This window comes from Centruroides vittatus, unplaced genomic scaffold, assembly GCF_030686945.1.
Source record: "Centruroides vittatus isolate TY-2023 unplaced genomic scaffold, ASM3068694v2 contig_1774, whole genome shotgun sequence".
Classification (NCBI taxonomy): domain Eukaryota; kingdom Metazoa; phylum Arthropoda; class Arachnida; order Scorpiones; family Buthidae; genus Centruroides; species Centruroides vittatus.
Genome location: NW_027121085.1, coordinates 28,411 through 56,258, shown reverse-complemented (window position 1 = coordinate 56,258; position 27,848 = coordinate 28,411). Strand labels below are relative to the sequence as shown.

Genomic DNA, 27,848 nt, shown 5'->3' with positions numbered 1-27,848 from the left:
GTACATAATGGGTAATCGGAACAACCCCAGTCCCCAATTGATTCCGATTTTCGACTCTCTACTGTATTACTCATTATCATGTAAAACAAAGTGGTGTCTTATTAAAGTACTTTTATGTTTGAAACGTTTCTTACATACAGTGAAACCTCTAAAACAGCATCACACGGAACCCAACATTTTTCCCCCAGATTTGACAGGTTTTATCATATTTCACAAAATTACTTACGTCTGTGTGTTGATTTATGAGCAGATAAACAGTTCTTTGTTTTAAAACGCCTGTTACAGATACTACAAATATATTTGTATTCAATATTATGTATTTCGGAATGATTCTTTAAAGCCCCCTGTGTTTTAAAACCTCTTTTACATATCAGACAAAAATGATTCCTTTTATCGTCATGAATGGTTTTATGATTTGTTAAAGAGGGTCTTGATTTGAAACATTTATCACAAATATCGCATTTGTAAGGTCGGTCTTCGCTATGCGTTGCCAGATGAATTTTCAAATGAGATTCCCATTTAAATTCTTTTTTACATAGCTTACAAATATGAGATAAATGTGTGCAGTCACGCTTCTTTACTCGGCTTATTGTCAAAACACTCTTATCACAAATGTCACAGTGAAAGGAATTCCATGGAATCAGTGGATCTAGAAGATATTTTGAAGACGACTTCATGCGTACTATTGTATTATCATCTTCGATATGCTTTTCATAGGCGTGTTCTCTCATGTGTCTTCTCAAAAGAAATATCCAGGGAAACATCTGGTGGCAGGTTGAGCAGTGAAATCGTCTGTTTCCAATATGAAAGAACAGATGGGTTCGTAATACTTTATAATTTGCAAAAGTCTTTGTGCATAAATTACACGTGAAGTATTCTTTAGGATGAGATGCCCACGTTACATTGAGGTATTTGTTTTTAATATCCCTTTGAATTTTATTGATTTTCTTAATTGAAGAAATGGATCTCTTCCTGCTGCTCTTAAACTGATAACGCTTTGGTCTTTTTTGACTGTGATGAACAACATCGTTGTCATTTTGTTTGTCCTTGTTAACTGCAAATTTAAAAAAAAACAATGAAATTATTCATATTTAAATAAACATCACTTACAGTCTGTGCACAGTGATATGCACCAGCATCTAGATGCAATCCTATCCATCAAATTGAGTGTAATAATCCACCAATTACACCGATTGTTATCTATTTACATGTGCATGCAGCTCAGAAGAGGTTTTGCCAGCATTTGCAAATGTCACATGAATTGAATTGCATTGTTTGCATAGAGCAATGCAACATGTGAATGATCTGCAATAGGGGAATGAGGGTTAGTTTTATGGGAAATTAGCCCATATTTGTGTATTACAAACACAGAAAACTCAGGAAACTGCTTGTGGCTGCCCATTGGCCAGGCAAGAATCACCAACAAAATAAGATTTTATTCACTCCACCCCTAGTAGGCAACTATCTCATAGAGTTATAAGTTAAATGATGAGCTGAACATGTAACAACTGCAAAAGTTCTCTCTATTTGAAATATTAATAGACATTTAAAAAATGAACGTAACAATAAAAGTGATGAATCCTTACCACTTAACTGTGAAGAAGATGCAAATTTCAGATGCTGAGTATTAAATCATTTAAGGAATCATCTGGTAAGCTTTACATAATATAAAACAATAGTCAAAAACCTGTCTTTTAAAGCATATTAAAAAATAACCAATAGTTCTAATGGCATACTATTATTTAACTTTTGCCTTGCAGAATTTATATTCTGGAGAGAACACAAAGAAGTTAACATTGTTTATGCTTGGTTATACACTTGTGAATTATCAACCTAGAATTCAAGGAATAGTTCTACATAATACTGCAACACAAATGATAAGTGGCATATTTGAGAACAAAAGCAAAAACCAATTGTGTACAGGTCAACTGAACCAAATGTGTTCGGCAAAAAAATAAAAATTGAACAACAGATGTAAGGTTTATATTTATAAACTGTAAAATAACTTCCTTTCAGTATATCAAAGGTTTAAGTTTTGCAGATTCTACTCAACTGAAGAGAGAAGACACTCTTTAAAACATTTATGTCAGTGTTTCTCAACCATTTTAAGGCTAGGATCAGTAAAATGTCTGAAAAAGTTCTATTAATCACTAAGTTAAGTAAACATAATTTTAAACCTATGTAGATATGATCAACATTTTTGGCATATGTGCTGTTTATAATAAATCAAAAAGGCATGTTTGAATATACAAGGAAACATAAATTGCAAGTAGTCTATTAAAAGAAAATCATCATTGAAGAAAGCTTTATAAATTTAAGTCTGCTTGTTGACCACCTGTTCCATTATTAAAAAGCACAGGTTTATGTAAACTTTCATTGTTTAAAATACATTAAAGAAATTTTAAATGCAAATACATCCCATTTAATAATTACAGTTTATTACATGTACAGGTATACCTCGCCTTACGTCAGTAATCAGTTCCAGGAGAGGCGACAAATTTATTTATGTAGTTACGACGTAAGTCGAAACTATGGTGAAAAACGCCAATAATGAGCACTTAAAGACCACTAAATAAGACGACAACACAGAAACACAGATGTTTTCATGTTTTTGTTCTCTAGGATTTATGATGATTATATTAACATTTACTGTAAATGTACATATTTTAATATGATTTTATTTGCTTTTAACGCTTTTCTAGTGATATTACGACTTCAATATTTGTAGCGAATGGATGTAAAGTCAAATAAAATCTTAAACTTGATTTTTATTTTTCCATATACTTTTTTTGACAAACGATGTATAATCGAGAACGACGTAACTCGAGGTATACCTGTACTGTATAACAGTATACTTAAAATTTGCAAGTATTTATGCTGGTTTCAGTTTCAAAAATTTGTAATTGTCTTGTTTTGTTTTTATTAATTCCCTCACTTTAAAATAAATTCAACTCAAAAGGATGAAGAATACAACAAAGCTAGAAATATGATGTTATACAAGGTGGACCATTATAACAGATCCAGCAGAATAGCTCAAAATGTATGCAACCTAAAAAAGATCACTAGGCCAAACATGTTAGAGTACGAGGAGACCACAAGAGTGAGCTATCGATGGCACTACAATCATTTAAAATGAGGTCATCTTTGTTTTCTTAAATGGAAACCCCCATTAAAGAAAACAATGACGACTTCATTTTCAAATGAAATATACTTTTTTATGAGAACCCTCATTTTTTATTTCATATTCTGATTCTATATCAGAAATTAACAAACTTTTATCAAAAACATCTTTTAAACAGATGAACATATCAGAAGTTATGAGTGTTTGAAGTTAAACACAGCCACTATACCACAGATTTACATATGCACCATTGCCACATGGTCCTTGTGTAAATTTGTGAATACACGACAATTTTTCTGAAAATAACAAGAGAAATGTTTAAAAAAAAAACTATTATTACTTGGTGAAATCATTCTTTTTCTATCAATAATTGATGAATACAAAACTAGTGCCACAGTGTGTTGAGGTCATGAAGTTTGTGATAAAGACATTGATCTCGATTCCACCAAATAATAATAGTTCCTTAATGAGTTTTTGAATTTTCCTTCCTTTTTTTCAGCGAACTTCAAAGATATCCACAGATTTATGTCTGCAGCTGTGATAATAGCAGGATATACTTTAGTTAAAGCTGTTAATTTGTGAAAAATATCTTTCCAGATTTACTGAATTATTTTAAGTTTAAAATAATTCAGTAAATTATTATATAAAAGTAACCTATTCTGTTATAAATCCAGAATTGTAGTCACATAGCTTCAAAAAGAAAAGAAAACATTTATTTATTAATGCTTTTTTTCTCTTAATAGATCCTGGAATGTATTAATTTATTAAAATATCAATCGTTTCCCATTCTTTCAATTTAATGGTTTTGGTAAACACGATGAATAAATTATCATTTTTTAATCTTTATTTTAATTCTTTTGCATTTTGCTTTAGTTTCTAAATGAATTCACGAACACCTCTCTTCAAACCAAAGGGATTGTAATTGTGAGGAAGACGAATGTTAAAATACTTCTTAAAAAAATTGGATGCGTTGCCTGATAAAGCATCTTTAATACACAGCTCGATAAACAAGCCAATGACATAACCCATTTCACTACGAATACACGTTGAATGAACCCAATACAGTGACACCCCAAAACAAATTCAATTCATTCCTAGAGGGATTCTAAAAATCATACTTTAAGCTAAAGTAACGCAACTACAGTAGAGAACCGAAAATCGGAATCAATTGGGGACTGGGGTTGTTCAGATTAGGGATTTGTTCCGATTACGGTCTATGTACGAAAAAATATATTAACCTGTCCGATGTTCAAACTTTTCTCCGTTGCGTGTCACTTCGTGTTGAATTTTCGTCGATTTTAAGCCTAACGAAAATTTTTATAATAATAATCGAGGCTATCGTATCGTTAAAAATTATTTCTGCATTTTGTACAAACAAAATAAATACATTGAAGAATATAAAAACATGAAAATTATACTTTAAAAGTAAATTTAGTATCAAAAACGTTCGATTCAGCACGACACAGTCCGACTGAAAATCGTGCCGATTACCGGCGATTCCGATTACCAGGGTGCCGATTTACGACTCTCTACTGTAAATGTCTAGTTAATGCGTAAAACAATGAAAATAGCAATATTAATAAAGTAAAAACAATGAAAAGGAATATGAACCGTGCATGACTGGCTCAGTCAACAGGTGCTGCAAATTAAAAGAAAACTAATGGATTTTCATTAATTCATTATTTGTAGCCAAAATAAAAATTTACCCAAGCCAGTAACGCTGTCACATCATGTGTACCTGTATACACATATCAGACACTGTACAATATGACTATCTTTGTTTGTGTTCCAGTTCCAAGAAAAGTTAGACTTTTCAGAAAAAATTTCCTTAAAAATCTGTTTGTCTGCTGAGATACCGGTGTATTACTGATATTATATTATTAATAGCGGTACAAATTGGTTACTTAATATTATGAATTTGAGAGAAAAACAAATAGTTTTTAAAATATCAAAATGTTTTAAGATTTTAATAGAGGCTCAGTAGCTTATTTTCCTCTTCTATGATGCATTTTATAACTTCATATAAACAATTAATATTAGTTTTAAAGCTTTTTCTTAAAATATTTTTGGTGTGGTTTATTTGGTTATGGCAATATGATATGTTCTGCCAAGAAGAGATGCCTCCCAGGAGGACTTTTACGAGAAAGCAGCCCATATTTAGGTATTATAAACATGAAGAAAACCTGGAAAACTCCATGTGGCCTGCCTGTTGGTGAGCCACAAACCCACAACTATCAGTGTCCAGTGGTTTTATCTACTTGGCCACTAGTGGCTTGTACAACATTAAAATAAATTATACACAACATACAAATGTAGTATAAATAATACAGTGATTAGAATTAGTGTTTACACTGATGGTGGGTGTATCAACAGTATCTTACACCAAATATGATATAAAGTCACTGTAAAACATTTAACAAATACATATGTAACATCTTACTTACTTTGGATCTTCATTCCATTTCTCTTAAATCTTTCCTCAGGAATGATAGATGAATTTTTCCTCACAATCTAAATAATACATAAAGAACACAAAAGTAATATATTTAAAACTTTTTAAAAAATGGCTGCCAAATTTACACACTAAAAAATACGTAGAAAAGACTAAAATGTCTTGATTTTCATCATGTCTCTACAATGGAAGACTGTTATTCCTGGTTATTCAACATGGCAAAAATCAAGACATTTTAGTCTTTTCTACATAATTTTTAATATTTAAAACTATTAGTAATATTTACAAATAATTTAGTAAAAGATATTTTTAAAAATCAAATATAAAACAATATTTCACTTAATTTATCATTTTAATTCAAATAAATGTATAGACTTTTACAAATTTTATAAGTTATTACTAACTTATTGCCCTTTAATGTTTTAAAATCCTTTGTTTCATGATTGAATACACTTTCTTTGATATATTAAAATAAAAATAACTGATAATAAATAAATAAGTCAGACAAATTAATATACAAATCTTTCATACAGTGTAAAATACTATTGTATTTACCTTTAAGAGTACATTTTCTTCTGGTAGGCGAATTTCGCAATCTTCAGTCTTTACTGTAAGATTCAATCTTTTCAAAACAACTCGACAATCTGATTTAATAACATGCTTAATATCGTTATTCTTGTTTATTTCTTCTTTATTACAATCTATATTGGAATTTAAAAAATTTTGTTTAAGAAAATTGTAAGAAAATGATTAAAACTAATTAAATAAATTTTGTTTTTAATAATTTGGCAGAAATCCCTTAACTTAACAATATATATGTTTTTATTACATAATTCATTTGCTATTACAAGCCAAAACGGAGCTATGTGCCACTATACAATCGTGATCTAGGGGCATTCAGATGGCCGTAGCGTTTAAGGCATCAGACTCCTGCTCTGGCAATCAAGGATTGAATCTAGTTGGCGAAAACCTTAGAATTTTGGTCTTCCATGAATATGTTGGACCTGTCATGCTCCACAGTGAGGTCGAAATAAAGGCAAAAGGCCCTGTTAGTGCAAACGGTGTAAAAGAATTGGCAAATTATTACTTAATTCTAACTCTAAATACAGTCAACTCTGCATAAGTCGACACCTGAAGGAAAAGTGAAAATGTGTCAAGTTATCCGATAGGCCAACTAAAGCAAAGTTGAAAAAAACCACAATACTACAATTAGGAAAATACAATAGTGCAATGTACCTCTCTGACCATCCATCACTGGCACTAAAGTTGGTTTCTACTCCAAGTACCCCAGCAATTTCCATCACCTTTTGTTTCAGTATCGGTTCCAAAACAGGATGGTTCGACGAACGAATTTCCTTTAGCAACGTACGTACAAGAGCATCTTTGACATCTTTGTATGGCGACTTTCTCTGGTGTTTTCGAGACAGCCGCAATGAAAATCCAAGAAAAAATTTCTTAATTTCCTCTATTTTCTTCAGGATTCCCACCAATATTGTTTCTGAAAAGTTTTTTTTTTGTTTTGTAAATTTGGCTTACGAAGTTTTCTTACATTCAAATTCAGACAAAATTTTATATTTTTCCTTCAGCGTAAGCTGAAGGAAAAATACAAATATGAATACAAGCTTCGGACACTCATTTCTAACAGAAATGTGAAACACGTGCTACTACAAATAATGCTTGACGTGAGAAAATGCAAAATCAGATTCTGCTGTAATGATATAGATTGTATACATTTTTTTTTTTTGTTTATCTGTTATTATTTTATATATGAAAATACATAAAGTGTTAACACATTTTTATTACTATGTATATATTAATAAATAAGTCGACTCCCCTCCTGAAAAGAAACGATTTCACCCCACACAGTGCAGTGTGAACTCATTTTTTTCAGGAGGGGGAGTCAATTTATCAGATGTGTAAACCAGTGTGGGACAACAAAAGTATGTCAATTTATCCAGTGGTGATGAGTTAAACGATGTCAAGTAAACCAGAGTTTTTTTTTAACATTAATGCCTATGTAAGTCGGCCAGAATCACAGAAAACTGACTTCTTAATCGACGGTGTTGAGTTATACCTATGACGACTTATGCAGACTCGACTGTACTTTCTTTTTTCATCATAACAAAGAAGAAAAAAGCAGATCCTGAGAAATGAGATCCAAACAGCCATACATGGAAGATCCATTCTTTTCTCATAATAATTACATTACATTCCAACAAATATTTATTATTTAAAATTTAATAAATAATTTTAAATAATAAATATTTGTTGGAATGTAATGTAATTATTATGTAATAAGTATTTTAACAATTAGTTACTACTCCATTTCTTTGAACAGTTATTTAAAAACCTAATTTTACTAGGTGGACCTATATTCAAATATATAAACATACACACTAAAAACCCGATACACAGCAATAACACTCCAATTGACATCTTATTAAATTTAATACAAGATGGCACCTAATGTCTCTCTCTAGGGCCAAATTAATTAGTAATTTATTATGATCATTGCCAAATTATAGATCAAGGATATACAGAAATTGGAGTGTTATGGACCAATATTTGTGGGACGCACCTTAATTAGTATACATCCCGTTTAAAAAATGTCTTACCCTGAGGCGTACATTTGAACATTCCGCGAACTGTTAACAGCTGTTCTCAAAGTCAACCAGTTGTAAACATTAGACTGCACTGTGTCAAGTAGTGGGCAGTGTCAAATGAAAGAATAATAATCCCTGCAGCTATATTTTCTAACTAAAAGCATTTATTTTAAATTATTTTATATTTTTTAGTAGTTTTTCTATAAAAAGTTGTTTTGAAACAGTACAAGGGTTGTTCGAAAAGTTTCCAAACTTTATTTATTACAAAAAAAAAAAAAAAATACTTCACTTACAGGGTCCCCTTCAAAGTAGTCTCCTCCCCAACATATACACTTATCCCAATGGTGTTTCCACTTTTTGAAAGTCCTGGAATGCTTTTCCCAGAATGCTCATAAGCTCCTCTGTTGTTTTCTTTTTCTATCCCTGGAATGAAGGCAAATCTGTTTCCTTTAAACATGTTTTTCAGTTTGGGGAACAGGAAAAAGTTGCATGGGGCCAGGTCAGGTGAGTCGAGTGGGTGGGGAAGCACAGAAGTCTTGTTTTTGACCAAAAACTCACAAGTTCTGAGAGATGAATGAGCTGGCAGCTGGCACATTGTCATGGTGGAAAAAAAACCACTTACTGCTCCTCCAAAATTCAGGCCGTTTTCATATGATTCTGTTTGTTAGGCATTCATAACCCCCGTACTACTCCGTGTTGACTGTCTAGTCTGTAAGTAGGTATTTGTAATGCACAACCCTTTTGCATAAAAAAAAAAAAAAAAAAACAAGTCAACATCAGCTTAACATTTGAGCGAACTTGTCGAGCTTTTTTGGGGCGAGGGATGTTTTATCCACTCTCACCATAAGCCTTGGTAATCAAATCAAAAGTTTCCGTAAAGGATTTCCCATGTTTCACACAGAATTTCACAGAAAGACGCTGCTCCTTCAAAGAGTTCATTTCATCGGATCTGATTTTTTGCCTAACCCCACAAACACCACTTCACATAAACGGCCATAACTAATCACCAAAACAAGGTATCAACAAACGGATTGAAACATGTTACTTGGAAGGTTTTCCCAGACACAACACCTCCAAACGGATTAAAAAATAACCAACTGGAGGCGCGCTATTCAAAAAGTTTGGGAACTTTTTGAACAACCCATGTATTTACTTTGTGGCAATTTTGTTTAATATCAGATTTGCTTCTAAGTGGAAATAAATATTTATTATAAAAAATTAATGCAAATGGGCTTCTTTGAGTAGTTTTTTAATAAACTAAATAGGTGTTAATACTGACAACGTAGAAGTACATTTAAATCCTTATGCAATTCAGCCCAATTTCTTTACAGTCATTACATTGTATATAAAACATTTGCAAGTTTTATCAGATGTTAACAAGTAACTGTTAATTTTTCCTCAAGTGCATTAAAAAGGACAGCAGAAGATACCTATGTATTGTCTACTTTGCTAAATTTATTTAAATTTTAAAAATTTAATTGTCCTGGCAATTTTTCTCAAAGTTAACAAGTAATCATTTCTGTATATATTTATGTAGATGTATATATGTGGTGTCTATAGATGGCTGGGCCAGGCGATAAGAAGTGTATGCAGAACACAGTTTAAGAAAGAATACGAACAGCTTCTTATGACATATAATGACGTATATTTTAATATGATACAGAAAACATTACAAAACAAACAACACTAAACAAATCATCTTGGTATTAATTATTAAACGGATATTAATCGTCTTGAAGCGGACACATCATTTGTGCTACGTCATTGCTTCTTTTTCTTACTCTAACGGTTCATCTTTTTCCCGCCTGTGCACGACATCAGACTCGACCAAGTCATATCAGCGTGGAGGACGGGCACCGCATTTGGCCGTCCTGGATTCGTCTAGACCTCCAGCGACACTAAAATACAAAAGATAAACACAGAAAACAAAACTGCAAAAATATGTCTCTGAAAAGTGAAAATTTTAAAGTTGATTGTCTTTTAAGTCCGTCAAACGTCTGTCTTCTTGGAAAATGAATAAGAAACAATTTTCTTCTTAAAGCTCATTACGTCTTCTTCAAATGGTTCCTTCGTCTTTAAACGTCGTCTGTCATCTTCCCCCCCCCTTTTTTAGCATCTTTCTATTATCTTCTTCAAATTTGTCTTAGCATTGACCTTCTCATTAACACTCTGGAATACATTCCATGGTTTCAGAAATTCGGAACATGTTGTTGTGCCATTTGGTCCTTCGTGACATCCTTCCTTGACTACGTCGTATGTGTTTTCTCCTTTAACTTTCACAATTTTGTAGGGTCCGAGATACTTTGGTTTTAGTTTCAATTGCAGTCCAAATTGAGTCCTTTTGATGGCAATTAAGTCATTAACTCGATAAAGTCTAGATTCTTTTCTTCTTAAATTATATGACTTCCTATTTTCCTCCTGTATTTTAAAAATCTCTTGTTTTGCATGCTTTCTAAGTTGTTCTCTCTGAGCTTCAAAATTTGCCCGAAATTCAACTTCGATCATTTCTCTGAGCTTTTCTAGTCCATTTACATTCATCCTCGTCTCAAAAAGTAGTTCAAAAGGTGTAGTGTCTATACTACGTTGATAAGTAGAATTAATCGCTCGCTGCACTTTATTCGTATATTTGTACCACTGAACTGGATTATTGATTGATAGTTTTGAAATAATTGATATAATGGTCTGGTTTATACGTTTGACTTGCCCGTTTGCTCTAGGCAGGCCAGTAGTTAGTAAATGATGCTTAATGTTCTCTTTAGAGCAATAGTCAGCAAACTTACTAGAGGTAAATGTTGTACCTCTATTGGATATAATTTGAGAGGGGTTTCCAAATACAGTCTTTTGGATCTCTAATTTTGCAATAGTTTCAGCAGATGTAGTGGTTTTCGTAGGATAAATCCACACAAATTTGGTAAATGTGTCGATTATTGCTAGAACGTACTTATAATTTTTATGTGTACTTTCCGATGGTCCAAGGTGGTCAATATGATAAGTTTTTAATGGATCATCATCTTTATGAAGTGGGTGTAAAAGTCCTTCCTTCTTTCCTTTCTCATGATTCACTAGTAGACAGTGAACACAATTGGCTACAATTTTCTCTACTTTTTGTCTAAGCTTGGGGATAAAATAATATTCCTCAATGTTTTTCTCAGTATATTTAATTCCTGTATGTCTTCTTTCATGGGCATCTCTTATAATCTCTGTTTGCATACTTTCAGATACGACGACTAATTCTTTACCAACCACAAATTTATATAAGATTCCTTGTCTCTCATAATAATCTTTACAGTTAGAAATTTTTAATAACTCTTTAATTGCTTTTGTTTCACTATCTTTATCCTGGGCTGATTTTAACTTTGATACAATATTGCTGACCGAAATACATAGTACATTTACGGGAGATATACTAAGGGCTTCAAAATGAGCTATCTTAGTACCGGAATGATGCTCAATAACATAATTGAATTCTTGTAGAAACAAAACCCAACAAGCTATGCGAGTAGACAAATTTCTTTTCACCAGAGTCCTTTCAAATGCAGAACAATCGGCGACTGTTTTAAATGGAATTCCCAATAGATACACACAAAATTTCTTTAAAGCTTCTATTATAGCAAGAGCTTCGAGTTCATAGCTTGAATATTTCTTTTCAGCGTCTGTTATCTTTCTACTCATGAAATGGGTAAGATGAAATTTATTATCATTTGGAGACTTTTGCATTAAAATTGCTCCATACCTCTCTAAGCTCGTTCAGTGTGTAATTCGGTTTCATAATTAGGATTGTATATTTGCAAGACTGGCTTCTCAGCTAACAGCATCTTAAGTCAATTAAAAGAATTTCTCTCCTCTCCACCTAATTTTAATTTATGGCCTTTTTTCAAAAGGTCACTCAACGGCTTAGCAATAATGGAACAGTTCAGAATAAACTTCCTGAAGTATCCGCTAAGTCTTAAAAAGCTTTGAATTTTCTTTAAGTTGGTTAGTTCCGGAAAATTGAGAACAGCCCTAGTTTTTAAAGCAGAATGAAAAATTTTACCTTCTACTATGTGACCCAAAAATTCAATTCTGTTTTTCAAAAAATGAGATTTCTTAAAGTTTATCTCTAGTCTGTAATCACTGGCAAGTTCTAAAACTCTTTCAAGTTGCTTGAGTCCTTCTTCAAGCGAGGAAGACAAAATGATGATGTCGTCCATATAAGGTAATACAGTACCATCATTATTAATCAAAGGTCGGAAAATGGTGTTGATCTACCTTTGAAGTACAGCGGGAGAGTTGCAAAGTCCAAAGGAACCTTAAGGAATTGATATCATCCTTTATGTGTCACAAATGAAGCATACCTCCTACTATTTTTATTTACATCGACATGGAAAAATTCATTTTTGAGATCGATTGTACTAAAAATTTGTGATCCCTGTAGTCTGGTCTATGATATATTCAATTAATAGGAAGGGAAATCTATCCTTTACAATTATTTTGTTCAACTTTCTGTAATCAAATGCATACATGGGGGTTCCATCCTTTTTCTTTACAATTACAACAGGACTACAATATTCTGAAGAACTTCGCTGTATTATTACTTGCTTTAACCATTCGGCTACTTGAGTGTCGACAGTCCTTTTCTTGGAAAATGGCAATCTACGCAGCTGATGAAATATTGGTTCATGATTTTTAATCAAAATATTCAGTTCTACATTTGTTCTCTTAACTTTATATGGAACATAATCCAAAACAAATTGTTGCACCTTACTTTTAAAAATATTAGAAACATCTGGTTCAATGTTTACTTCGACTTCGTCCGTTGTAAGTAATGTTGCTTGACTTCCAGTATCTATCACTGCCTTTATACTTATGTTACCAATCACTATTGTTTTAAACAATTTCAGTTCTACAGTAACATCTAAAGTAGCAACTTCTGATTTTAAATTTGATTTTGGCCATTCAGAACTCTTGTGGCCGAACGCTTCCCACTGGAAACGTTAGTTAGTTAGTTCTAGTTTTTTGGCTATGCTGCGCCATGACAAATGGTAAAATAAACCAAGCTAAATATATATATCACAAAACGTCAATACAACACAAAAACACAAACAAGTGCAAACAAACAGAACAACACAAATATAAATATATAATAAATAAATAAATACATAAATAAATTAGTTAACTTAAATCTCTCTATTAATATTTATAACTTTCAAAAAGTTCATTATCTTATCAAGATTTGGCCTCTGGCCCAAAATCTCTCTCAGATTTGCATTTCCAAAATACTGTCTGCGACTCTGGTCAAAAGCAACACAGTTGCAAAGTATGTGTTTAACACTTAAAGTACAGTTGCAATACTGGCATACTGGCATACTGGCTGGTCATCACCCTTCAAAAGGTATTGATGAGTATGCCGAGTATGTCCAATCCTCAGACGAGTAAGAATGACTTCAGATCTCCTATCGTACTGTTTGTTGTGTGTCCAATTTTCTATTATAGGTTTGATCTCGTAAAGTTTATTGTGGACTTGTTCGTTCCACACAATTTGCCATCTCTCTGCTAGTCGTTTTTTAACGACTAGCTTCAAGTCACCTCCTTCCATAAACATTGTATGCTGAGAAGAACTTGCTGACTTTGCAGCTGCGTCAGCTGCTTCATTCCCTTTTATACCTACATGGCCTGGGACCCAACAGAATTTTACAAAAATATTACTTGCAATAAGATGGCAAAACAATTTGCAAATTTTAATCACTATAGTGAGAACTAGGTTCATGTGAGATCAAAGCCTGAAGTGCACTAACTGAGTCAGTGTAAATAACACAGCGACGATGACCTTTCCTAATTACATATTTTAAGGCTAGATAGCCTGCAACTCTGCAGTAAAGATGGAAGAATTCAATGCAATTTGTTCTGCCACGATCTCATCCTGGCAGACGAAGGCTGAGCCAATGTAATCAACCGATTTCGATCCATCAGTATAAATAGGAATTAAATTCCTGTCGTGGTGTTGAATTTCTGCAAAGTGCTGCCTATAGATGTAGTCCGGGGTGGATTCTTTAGAAAACTGCTTTAAGCTAAAGTCAACATTAATCACAGGAGTTGACCAAGGTGATATATTATCGACCTCGGCCTGTGAAATGTTGCTTGTGTCCAAATCAATCGTGCTGCTTACATTCTCCATTCTAATGTCAAATGTAGGGACACAACTTGGGCGAGCTGTAAATAATCTTTTCAGCTGAGTATCTGATACTCTACAATAAACTGAAGGTTTAGCCAGAGATTTCTGTTTAATATAATAGAACAAAGACAACTGCTCTCTCCTGAGAGATAGTGGAGGCTCATAAGCATCTACGTACAAACTTTGGACAGGAGAAGTTCGAAACGCACCAGTGCACAAACGCAATGCTTGATGGTGGATTGGATCCAGCATCCGAAGAGTAGATTCTCGCGCAGAGCCATACACGATACATCCATAATCAAGCTTAGAGCGAACAAGGGCTCTATATATTCTAAGCATTGAACATTTGTCTGCTCCCCAGAATGAGCAGCATAATACCTTTAAAAGGTTTAGAGATTTTAAACATCTACTCTTCAAATTGCGCAAGTGTGGCAAGAACGTCAATTTATGGTCAAACACGACACCCAAAAATTTTGCTTCGTTGACCATTGGAATTTTAACCCCATTTAGGTTAATTTCAGGGTCCAGGTGCAAACCACGCCTTCGGCAAAAGTGGATGCACGAGGTCTTCTCTGCATTAAAAGTAAAACCATTGATCTTGGACCAATTGTCTATCCGATTTAGAGAGGTTTGCAGTTGTCTCTCAATAAAACTCATGTTAGTAGACTGACAGGAGATCTGAAAGTCATCCACATACAAGGAGTGTTTCACACTGGAAGGAAGACACTTAGCTATGCTATTAATTTTGATTAGGAACAGAGTCACACTCAAAATACAACCTTGAGGAACACCTTCTTCTTGTGTGAAAAGCCCAGATAAAGTGTTGCCAATCCTAACTTGGAATCTTCGATTCTGCAAGAAGTTTTTTATAAAAATTGGCAAATTACCCCGCAATCCGAATTTGTGCAGATCACGGAGTATCCCGTATCGCCAACAGCGATCATAGGCCTTCTCTATATCGAAAAACACAGACACTAAGTGCTGTCGTCTAATAAACGCTTTGCGTATAGATGTTTCAAGGTTTACTAAATTGTCTGTGGTACTTCTGTTCCTACGGAATCCACTCTGATGTGGTGAAAAGTAGTTCTTTTCCTCTAGGAGAAACATCAGGCGTCTGTTTACCATTCTCTCAAAAAGTTTGCAGACACAACTCGTCAAAGAGATTGGTCTGTAATTAGAGGGATTCTTACAGTCTTTTCCTGGCTTGGGAATGGGAATAATGATTGATAGCCTCCAAGAGTCAGGGAAAATATGTTCTGTCCATATTCTGTTAAACAGATTCAGAAGATTACCAAAGGAATTGTTTGACAGATTTTTTATCATGCTATAGTGAATTTTATCCGGGCCTACAGCAGTATTCCCTGAGCAAGAGATCGCTGTTTGTAATTCGATTCTGATGAATGGCACATTGTATTCCTCATTAGATGAAGAATGGAAATTTACTGGAAACACTTTAAACCTTTATCTCTACAAATACAATACTTAGAAATATGTTTTCTCAAGCCACAATTATAACAAATTCTATTGCTACAATTATCAACATAACCATCATGCTTTATGTTATTCTTATTAGTATTTTCGTATTTTGCATTAGATCCAGGGCTGTGGAGTCAGTAGACTTTTACACGATTCCGACTCTGACCAGGGGTAGACTTGTTAACAAAGTAGGCCTGAAAATTCTGACATCATCACGTGACCTCAGAATATTAGCATCAATAAATATAGTTCTAATAAAGATAGAACGCAGAAACTTTTTTATTCCAAAGCTAAAATATTCCTCTAAGTCAGGGCTTCTTAAACTATGGGTCGCGACCCCATTTGGGGTCGCTTAGCAAAATCTTGGGGTCACAAGATTTTAATGCAAAATATTGAAAATAATTTGTGAGAGTTTGAAAATGGCATGCTTTGTGTCGTAGGTTTCATGAGTTGCACTTTGTGTCACTTCTGGTGCAGCGAGACAACGATTCAGCAACACCGATTGTAGTGTGAACTAGTGTAGTGTTGTTGCTTTTTAGTGTATTCTGTTGTCTGTTCCATTGTAACACAAGAGTGAACTGTGGTAGTACACCACTATTGTTTTTGCAAATTTGTATATATCTTCAATATATATGTATATTTTCATTGTATTTCATATGTATATTGCAAAATATTTATATAACTTTATTTTATTTTGGGGGGAGAGGGTCGGGAAAAAAATCACAATCATAAATGGGTTCCTGAATAAAAAAAGTTTAAGAAGCCCTGCTCTAAGTAATGAGTCAATATAATAATTTTTACTTTTCTGTTGTTATATATCAGAGGAAAAGTGTAGCAATTGTTCAAAAAATGATCCCACCCCAAATTTTTGCACTTTTGGAGTCAGGGCACCTCGAAATGTCGAGATATGCAAAATATTCGATTTGTTTTTCTGTATGTATAAATGTTAAGACTGTATGGGAGGCACGAATTTGAATCAGAGTTGGACGATTTAACACAGGAGTTATTAAGCTTGAAAATGGTTGAACTAAATCGGTTGGTACACATTCTAACATCCGTTTGCACTTCTCTACGTTGCGAGGCTTCCCGAGTCCAAAATGGTAAAAATCTGAGAAAGTCATTTTTTGACTGATCGTTATTCTTTTCCTTTGTTATAGGCCTATACTGTATAACAGCCGGAAAAGTAATGACAACGATTCTCATTATTTTTAAAAAAATACAAAATAAAACAATTTTAAAAAATTAATTAAACATTAAAATTTGACACATCTACTGAATATATAAGTTAACATTTATTGACTTGTTTGATGATGGTATTGGTATTTGGTAAGCACGTATGAATAAAAATAGTAAATACATTCTTATACAAACAAATTAGTTTAATAAAAATGTTGTACAGTACATAATGGGTATATTGGGTAATATATACGTATACAGATACATTAAACTAAGTCAAGAATGAGAAATATAACATAAAAAAAAGGTTGCTTATTTTGCCGTGTTGACTAATTTATTATTTTTCATCTCTGTTATAAACTGAATTACTCCTTACAAAAAAAAATCACTTCTATTAAGTCAGCATTCACCGAAGCTCTTAAATCATATTTAATAATTTTAAGAGCAGAAAATGAATGCTCTACTGAAACTTGGTTGGCGACAATGCTGTGACAATCAATGTTGTATTTTGGATAATGTCAGCATAGTGCAGTATTGCCGTTTTAACATCAAAACTCGAAGAGTGGTCAATGTGATTTATTTTTTCCAGTGCATAATAAATATCATCTTCAAGTTTTGCAAGATTTCCTTTTCTGCCTGTTCTCATATTAGAACTCAAGCTTAATTTTGAAGATAGAGAAGAGTTTTATAAAAAAATAAAAAATAAAAAAACTAGCAGATGAACCAGATGTTGCTCACGCAAAAAGTAACGATAACGAAGATTAAGATATTTAGATTATAGCTGATTTTACCAGTTTTCACTGGGTGCAAGAATTAGTTCCTCTCTCTTCCAAGATTAATTAGAGAATTTTTAAATGGGTCTAAAAGTATGTTTGATTTTTCACAAAAATGCAAAATACCACATCTAAAGTAGTATAGTAGAAATGGAGTTCTTGGGTAATCCTTAACATTTTCCCTCTTCCCCCACGAGAAGAATTTCGAAAAATTCCTTCTTAGTGTACATTCTTATGATGTATCCTAACTGTGTACCGAATTTCAACTCTTAACCGTCTGAACTCTGAGCTTATCATTATTATTATTCCATCTCGATTATATTATAAGACTGTGAATGCTAATAACGAGTAAAATATTGATTAAGTCCGACCACACTGGAGATATGACACATGACCCCTTCTATGTCTCTACCCTGTCGATCTTTAATAAAGAACCAAAATTTAACAGCACTAATGTCCTTTATACACTTGCTACTGTGCCAAATTTTGTTTCTTAAACTTTACTCATTCTGAGATATTGTTTAATAGTTCAGAACAGAATAAAGAAATTAAACAAATTAGACGCCAACATACACGCGTGGACGCACAAATTTTTCCCTTTATTTGACATTTTTTGGGTTTATAGGATCTCCAAACGTATAGATTTACAAAAAACTCAGAGAGTCAAATGTGACATGATTCAAATACTTTTTCGTTTTTTATTACATAACAAACTGGGAAAGTAAAAACAAGTCGGAGTCGGGGGAATTTTTGATGACTCCGACTAAAATACCGAAACTCCACGACTCTGACTCCACAGCCCTGATTAGATCTATAATTATCATACCTTGGTTTATTTCTATCAAAAGTATTATTATTTCTATCATAAGAATTATGTTTAAGCTTCACTCTATCGAAAACACCTTTGCTTTTAACAGAATCACTTTTTATTACTTCATAAACTTTAAGTGTTTCTTTAAATTCCGACAAATCTTTACATCCACATAAAATAGTTTTATTTTCACGTTTATCATTAATCCCTTTAATCACATAATGCATTAAAGCATCGTCATCTATTTTTCCGAAATTACATAACTCTTTCATCTTTAAATAATATTCCTGAACGGATTCAGATCCTGCATTTTGCATTTACTCAAAAGCTCATGCAACTTAGCCGAATTAATTTCAAAAGAGAATTCATCGATCAACGCTTATTTTAGTTTTTGTCATGAATTAATCTTAGGTACTGTTCTTACAAATAAAGAGGCATTACCACCAAATGAATTTTTGTAATTCAGACAGACTAAATAATTTAGAGATATTTTCAAAACGTTCAATCCAATGAGTAACATTCTCGTGCGATTCTGCATTAAATTTAGAAATGATACTTTTGATATCAGAATAATTAATAGTAACACTACGGAAAACAGAATTAGCAACATTACTTTGTTCAGATTGGATAGAAGAATTGAGACTGTTTTTATTTTTATTCATATCACACTGCATTGAAAATTCACCTTCAATTTTTTTATTTGGTTCATCCGTTTCAGACTTGAAGCCAGACAAAATGTTGAGTCAGACATGCTGAGCTAAGGATTCCAAAACACAATCAACTAGAATTCTCTTCGCTAATTCCAATTTATTGCCTTTGAAAGATATGTTTAAAATATTAGAAGTTGTAATTAGCTCATTCAAGGAAAAGATACCTTCTATACTTTTCAATTTCTTATTAAAATCAATCGCTGTCTAAACCAAATGTAAATCCACTGAAATTTTTTATCCTCATTCGGCTTGACCGATAGCCATCAGTATCAAAAATAAATTTATGAAGGATTTTGATTTTATCAAACTTGCAATTCTTCAATGCAACGCTTATTACTTTTATATCATTTATAATCATTTTGAAGAATAAAAGTCTACATACCCCTTATGCTGCTTCCAAGACAAGTGCTGAAAGTATCCAAAAATTTTTGTTTTGGCAAATCACAGTCAGTTTAAGAATCCTTTTGTTCGTCATTAATGTTTCAGTATAATCAATAAACACTATGATTTCAATAATCCACAACTATTTAACTCACTCTTATCCCACTCCTGAGCAATGAAATGTCTATAGATGACTGGGCTGGGCGTTAAGAAGCGTATGCAGAACACAGTTTAATAAAGAAAATGAAGAGCTTCTTATGACATATAATGATGTATATTTTAATACAATACAGAAAACATTACAAAACAAAGAACACTAAACAAATCATCTTGATTCTAATTATTAAACAAATATTAACCGTCTTGAAGCGGACACATCGTTCATGCTACGTCCCTGCTGCTTCTTTTTCTTACTCTAAGAGCCGCCGCAAACTACAGGAAGCGAGAGCTAGAGTACTCTCGGTCGCGCTCCCAAGCCCCGCCTTTTTTCCCATGATGCTATGGGCCAATTTTTGCTAGGTAAGCTACTCGAGCACGAAGCGGCCGCAAACTACACAACGTTTGCTCGCGTAAAAATGCTGCATCATGGGAGATTAGCGACTAGTGTTGCCACCATGCCGGTTTTAAATTCAAGATCTGGATTAATTATTAATTTGTCCCGTTTTCGTAGAAATTGTGAAATTATACAAAATAAATTTATAAAAATATTTGCGAGTATTTTATTTTAACAGTTAAAGACTACCTTCACACCCCCACCCAAGCTAATTGCCAAAAAGGGCTCTCTCAATCCAGACAGGGTGGAAAAAGTTAAAAAAAAAAAAAACCCAAACTTATCCCACTTACAATGCCTCGGTATAATATCCTAATTTTAAAATGTCCGAGTCAGCAATTTTGAAAAGGTGACAACTTAGCAACATATGTGAACACGTGTTATCGTCCTTTCTCTTTGAGCTAGGCGTGCTGGTAGATCGTTACTTGTTCGACAAATAGTATGGGCGATTGCGAAGATAAAATAGATTTTTCAGTGTGCGCCATCATAGTAGCGTCGCTGGAAAAACAAAACGAAAACAAACGGCGTAGAAAGCGGGGGCCTACCAGAACATGGATTAAAAGACGAACAGATAAAGGGGCCTTCCTGAATTTAAATCTAGAGTTGAGAGGCGAGGATCCCACTTCATACAGGTATGTTGGCTAACATGGCAATTAACAGGACGTAGGGAGTTTGATGTCCTTTAAAGCACAAAATCTAATTAACAAATTGTATGTTTATTTTCCAGGAGGTGGCTGCGACTAACAGAAAGCCAGTTTGAGTATCTTTTACGTAAAATTTCCCCTAGAATTCAGAAACAAAAGACAAAGTTTGGGGAGCCAATATCTCCTGCTGAGAGACTGACCGTTACGCTCCGGTTTCTAGCCACTGGAATTACATTTAGAGATTTATCGTGGGAATTCAGAATTGGCGAAAGAACAATATCATATATAGTCGTGGAAACATGTGCAGCTTTGTACGAGACCTTGAAATATATATTTGAAGTGCCAACATCAAAGGAACATTGGATGGCTATTTCCAAGCAGTTTCAAGATCGGTGGAATGTGCCCATTGTTTGGGAGCCATTGATGGAAAGCACATTGTGATGAGGAAGCCCATCAACAGTGGTAGTCATTATCATAATTACAAAGGAACAGAATCAATTGTTCTTTTAGCAGTTGTGGATGCAAATTACATATTTCGGTAAGTTGACATGCAGAAGGTAAGAAACAAGTCTATTCTTGACTTCCAATGCATTGTTAACAATAACATGTATTTTTAGTTTTAAAATTTCATATAATAACATGTATATCAAAATAGAAAACAAGTGATAATAATTAGTAGATTTTTAATTAATTTAATTATACCAAGGGATAAAAGAATTTTCTTTATTTTGATTTTCTAGATATGTTGATGTTGGCACGCAAGGTAGGGTCAGTGATGAAGGTGTGTGGAACAAATGCAAATTGAAGGAGCTTATTGATGTAAATGCTCTTGACATACCTCCAGCTCATCCACTTCCAGGTCAAGACATATGCACTCCATATGTCTTCTTAGCCGACGATGCTTTTGGTTTGAAACCATATATCCTCAAACCCTATGGTGGAAATGATTTGACTCTGGAAGAACGGATATGCAATTACAGGTAAGCATTCAGTGGCTAATGCATGTATTATACCAGTAGGAAAAGGTTGATGGTATAAAAATAAAACCTGTGATCTTGGAAAATTGATAGAGCAATAGTTGGATTAAACATATCTTTTAATTGTTTTTAGAATTTCACGTGGCCGCCAAGTAGTGGAGACAGCTTTTGGGATTTTTGCGAACAGACTACGGGTGTTTCTAAATCCCATACTGTTGCAGCCAGACAAAGTGCGCACATTAGTACTTGCTGGTTGTGCGCTTCACAACTTTTTAAGGAGCCATGAAAACACGGTATCATGGCCAGTTGATTATGTGGACAGAGAAGATGTGGAAACAGGTATCACTGTGCCTGGTGCATGGAGGAGTGAGATTCCTGTACAGCCTGGGACAGATATACATCTTCCACAAGTGACCACCACCTACTCCAACTTTTACAGTTCAGAGGCGAAAGTTGTGAGAAACAACTTCAAAGAATTCTTCATGTCTGATGTCGGTGCCATTTACTGGCAACATCGTTTTGTGTAGATATTATGTACAATTGAGAGAATTAAAAATAATATAATAAAACAAACATTTATTGCTTTAACAATTGGTCCTTGATTGTTTGTAATATTTGAACAAAAGGCCCTGTATTTCATATTTTGCTTCTTCCCGCAAGTCTTCACTAATTTTCATTAAGCTGAGGGCGACGTGGTTACCGAAATTTTGTTCTACACATGCTGGGGGGTTGCTGGGCTTATTTGCCAGGTAGTCTACTGCCCTTTTATACAGCTCAGAATTAAGAGAGGATGACACATGGGATGTCTTCTGTCGCTTTCTTTTATTCTCTTGCCCGCCAACTGTAACTTCATCATCTGTCGGATGGGGACTAGACCACTGGCTGTTTGTCGATGGCATTACTGAATGACTTCCTGAGTTCATTGAGTCATGGCTACTTGCTGGTGTATTTGGCTCCATGCATTGATTTATGGTGAAAGATAGCTCTTGGAACTCACTTGCTTCAGTGCACATCAAGTGTTCTCTTTCTTCTGTAACTATGGGTTGACTACACTTGTTCTGAAATCAAAACCAGCACTGCATTAAGGCACATGCACTACATCTTGTAGTGTATATGTCTAATGACCATGTTAGAATGTGATATTCGTACATCAAATCATCCATAACTGGTACAAGGCGACAATCAGTGTTCTAGGTAAGCAACTATACTGTTGCCACCATCATATCACACATCTACGTAGCCTACATTATGTTCGCACTTACACTTTCAAGGGAGGTGTTGAGGCTGATGGTATCCTCACTTTTGTCTGCCTGCAAGGAGTCCCTCAGGTAATCCATCTGGTTGAAGTGCAGAAATTTGATTTTGTGCACATTATTGATGCCCACTCCAGATGACTTTGATTTTTGCAGCTTTGACAGTTCCCTCTTGTGTGCATCCTTCATATTTTTGAATTTTTGGCTAAGGATCTTGTTTGCTGCAAATTATAATGGAAATGTTAAAGTTGTTATTTTCACTTTGCTAGACAATCAGTTTGATAATTGGGATATGACTAAATAGATTATAGCCTATTACATCATACATGTATATTGGCTATTGTATCATATACATTTATGTAAGCATGTAATTTGAAAATGCTGCTATCACTGTGACAAACATGCAAGATACAATATAGGCTATAATTTATTTCTGACATCTTCTAAACATAATTGCAGTAATTTTAAATTACAGTCTGTTACAAAAGTATAGGAACACCATAAATTTTGTGTTTTCTCAAAATTTATTTTGAAATTATTACTGGAAATATTATTAGTTATTTTTTTTATCATTAAATTATTTTATCAGGTTTTTTACATTTCATAAAGCAGCATACATTTTTTTCCCACAAATATTCATTTTTTGATGTGTTACAAAAGTATAGGTACACCACTTAAAAGTCTCTTAAAAATTAATTTATTATAATAATAATTAAAGTTATCACAACTAAGGTGAGATGTCATCATTTTCAACTGTCATGGTAACTTTTTTGAATGTTTCATTGAATGTTATATAAACATTTTCAACAATTCCTCATAGAACTTACTTCAGGAGCATGAAATACATCAAATTTATTATTTGAGTGGTTCAGGCAAGTCTGAGGCAAATTCCTGCAGCTGTAAATAGATCTACAAATGCTATTTGAAATGTTGTCTAACAAGGTAAAAATTATGGGCATAAATGTTTAGCATTTAGGAGATGAGAGCCAAGTTTTGAAGCTTATAACTAATAAATACATGTCAACAAGGCAAGCTGCTGCTGAATTACCAGTAGATGTATCTCCTGCAACTGTTTGGAGAACTTCAAAAAACAATGACAACGTAAAACATTTTAAAATGAAGTTGAAACTATCTTTAACTGCCAAACAGAAATCAATGCATTTAAACTGGGCTAAAGACGAGATGGGATGGACTGAATGGCAAGAAATAATGTTTAGTGATGAGAAGAAGTTTAATTTAGATGGCTCTGATGCGTTTTCATATTGTTGGAATGGTTTAAGAAGAGAAAGCAAAGTTAAAATAAGCCGGCAACAAGGGGGTGAGTATGTAATGATTTTGAGTGGTTTTGGATGGGGAGGTAAAACTGATTTAATATTTGTTGACAAAAATATGAACTCAAAAAAATATCAAAAATTATTGTATAATAATATGATTACATTTGGTGCATTAATTGCAGGTCATAAATGGAAGTTTCAACAAGCTAATGCTCCCATTCATGCCTCAATGTAAACAAAATATTCATTTAAAAAGAAAATATTGAAGTAATTGACTGGCCTTCAAGTAGTCCAGATTTAAATCACATTAAAAATTTATGGGGGATTTTAGCAGACATTATTTATCAAAAAGGGAAACAATGTGAATGTGTAAATCAATCAAAGATTGCAATGATAGATGCGTGGATGAAAATAAAGATGAATAATTAAAACAATTAATAAACTCCATGCCTAACAGAATTTTTCAAGTAATTGTAGCCAATGGAGGTGAAACCCAATATTCAAAGTGTTAAAAATATATTTAAAAATTAATTTTATGTGATTTTAGAAATTGTACCTATACTTTTATAACAAGTAAAAAGTAAAAAACTGAAATAACTTCTATTATATTGCTGTTAAAAAATAAAAAGCTTTGAAAATGATATTTTCGTAATTGTTTTAAAACTTATAAAACAGTTTTCTATTAAAAAAATTTAAATAGATTTAAAAAAAAAAAACAAAATTTGTGGTGTTCCTATACTTTTGTAACAGACTGTATTGAATTACTAATTGAGCAAATTAGACTAAATTGTATTACTAATATTAGCCCACAACGAATAAAACAGTCTACTTACAAGTGATGTTGATTCCATGATCAGAAACTAAAAGCTCTCTTAACTGTGTCAGTGTGGAATCCCTCTTGTTTTTTTTTGTAATAATCCTCATGATGTGGATTCCACAGATGTATATTGGCTATAGAACAAAGATTTTATTATAACCTATACTTGTAATCAGTCAGTTTTCGTTCCGAACTTTGAAACAGCATGAGAAAAACATGCCTACTAGTTACACCTAACTAGGCTTAACTAGCCGAAAACTATTTATATACAAAGTTTATATTATTTTCTTTTCAATACTGAATGTATTAATCATGTAATTTACTTACATCGATAAAATTCTATAATTTCTTTTTCGACATATGGCATGTTTATACAGTCATCCATTTTTCCCTGCTCTCTCTTGCTAGCGTAACTGCTCCCGTTGTTGAATTTTGTGAACAGCGAAAGTACTCTCGTATCGCCACTCTAGCAAACGAAAAACCACGTGAGCAAGAAGAGAGGGGCGGAGCTTGGGCGGAGCCTTTAACGTCATCGGTTGCGCTAGGGCACGTTTGCTAGCATTTTACTCTCGCAAAGTGCTAGTTTGCGGCGGCTCTCTAACAGTTCGCCTTTTTCCCCGCCAGCACACGACATCGGAGTCAACCAAGTCATATCAGCAAGAGGGACAGGCACCACATATATATTTATATTTTAACTGTTCTTCTAATCACTAGAAACATATTATAGTATTAAGAATGGTAATCATCCTACCTATTGAATTATCACCCGGAAAATTATTCGAAATATTGGAACTGTGTGTTATCTCTTGAAATTCATTCTCCATAATTAACTGAAATGACAGAAAAATTATGTTAAATGTAAAAAAGTTTAATTTTATACAAAAGAGTATAAAAATATTTCAAGTGTAAAATAAAATGCCATCTAATAAATAAACTTTTTAAAAAAATAATAATGTTTTATCTTCATTATCTTGATTGTTCTATTATAGATATTCATTCGTTTAATTGAAGGCATTAGTATCCTGACACAATGTGAATATGAAACTGGCAGTTGATTTACAAGTATAATTCAAGACATTCATGTCACTCCTTCAGCTTGTTTATACTGACTTAAATTTTCTAATGGAGTTCCAAAACCAATTGAGAGACTTGAATAATTCAGCAATAAACACTTCTATCAAAGAGCCTTAGCTGAATTCCAGTGAGATTTAATGTAAAATAAAACTTTTGGACTAACATTTTCAATCTACAAATGCAGATATCCAGCTAACTCTTGACAATTTTATAAAGAAAACACCTGAAAGCACTTAAACACACCTCGGTAACTTCATTATGTATACATATTGATAAATAAATACTTTAAAACACAGTGTTTGGTGCATATCCTTTTTTTTTTGTTTTTTTTTATTCTTACAGGTTAATGTTACCTTAGGTAGCCAAAATGGTGGCTCGTCTCTAATTCCACCAAGGAAACAGTGGGACGCACGTTCTAACCTAACCTAATCTATTCTAATAATTTGGTTGCTAATAATTATGGTAATTTACTAGAATAGGTTAGGTTAGAATGTGCTTTCCACTGTTTCCTTGATGGAATTAGAGACGAGCCGCCATCTTGGCTACCTAAGGTAATATTAACCTTTTTGCATCCTCTCCTTTCGAACATTCAACATTCACACACACTTTCAGGAACCAATTGTGTGAAATTCGAGGGCCGCCTGTACATGCTTTAGTCACCATAGAGATATGGTTTATTTGACTTTTTTCTACTGTGAATGCAATGCGTAGCTTACAGATAAGGTCCCAACAATCTCATTCGGAGGTTTAATTATACCTAAAGTGAACACGCGCAATCCGGAAATGCCCCAAACACACAAATTTCAAAAACTAAAAACTCTAAACGAACTTAATAATTAAAAATCAATAGCTTACAAACAAAAACTGAAGCAGAAAAGCCCAATTAAGTAAACACTACACTAACCTAAAACCCTTCTGTTTAACACACAAAAAAGGCAAAGCCAAACAGAAAAATAAGTGAGAGTACACGTGGTCCAATACGCCACGTGCGAATCCAGATTTTGGCTAATAACTTAAAATATATACTAAAATTTATGCTCCGTTACGAACACAGAATTACATTAAAAATCAGAAATAAAAACTGCACACACATTTTAAACATAATAGCCGCCATATTAAAAAACTTGAGCGCCATCTGTGATTATGAATCGCATCCAAAAATATTTTTTCTTTTTAATTTTTAATATTTTTTTTTCATTAAATGTAAGAGTTATTTATTTAAAATTACGAAAATAGTTCCCATTAAATTAATTTATGAATGACAATCACTTTAATTTATATTATTATTAACATGACTTTTTTTTTTAACTCTTTTTTTCCGTGAGCCCTAAGAAGGTCTTTGTTTAGCAAACTTATTATAGGTTCGGCCAGCTCCACAATGAAACAGCTGGGTGGTGAGGGGCAAGGCCCGAGGTAGCCGGAGAAACCACCCGCTCGAAAATTTCTTGGGGTTTTTTCAACCCGTCTGGAACGATTCCGGGTCCCCCAGAGTGGTAAGTTGCCACGTTTACCGCTCGGCTATCCGGCCGTCCAATCTGGCATGGCTTTCTTCTCTTTAAGAATAAGCCAAGCTTTTTGACTCATATAATCCATTTCAGATTATAT

The 27,848-nt window shown here is 33.4% G+C and overlaps 1 protein-coding gene and 1 pseudogene across 1 annotated transcript; one reads left to right on the top strand and one right to left on the bottom strand.

Moving 5' to 3' along the window:
- Window positions 1-94: 94 nt before the first annotated feature.
- Window positions 95-27,389, bottom strand: LOC136969267 (zinc finger protein 718-like). Its single transcript, XM_067263359.1, has 5 exons — window positions 27,331-27,389; window positions 25,921-25,999; window positions 6,129-6,274; window positions 5,566-5,632; window positions 95-1,054 (listed from the first exon to the last, which is right to left on the bottom strand). Exons 1-5 carry the CDS (start codon window positions 27,376-27,378, stop codon window positions 219-221), a joined length of 1,176 nt encoding a protein of 391 aa, XP_067119460.1. The 5' UTR covers window positions 27,379-27,389; the 3' UTR covers window positions 95-218.
- LOC136969269 (uncharacterized) lies at window positions 20,646-21,832 on the top strand (annotated as a pseudogene).
- Window positions 27,390-27,848: the final 459 nt, after the last annotated feature.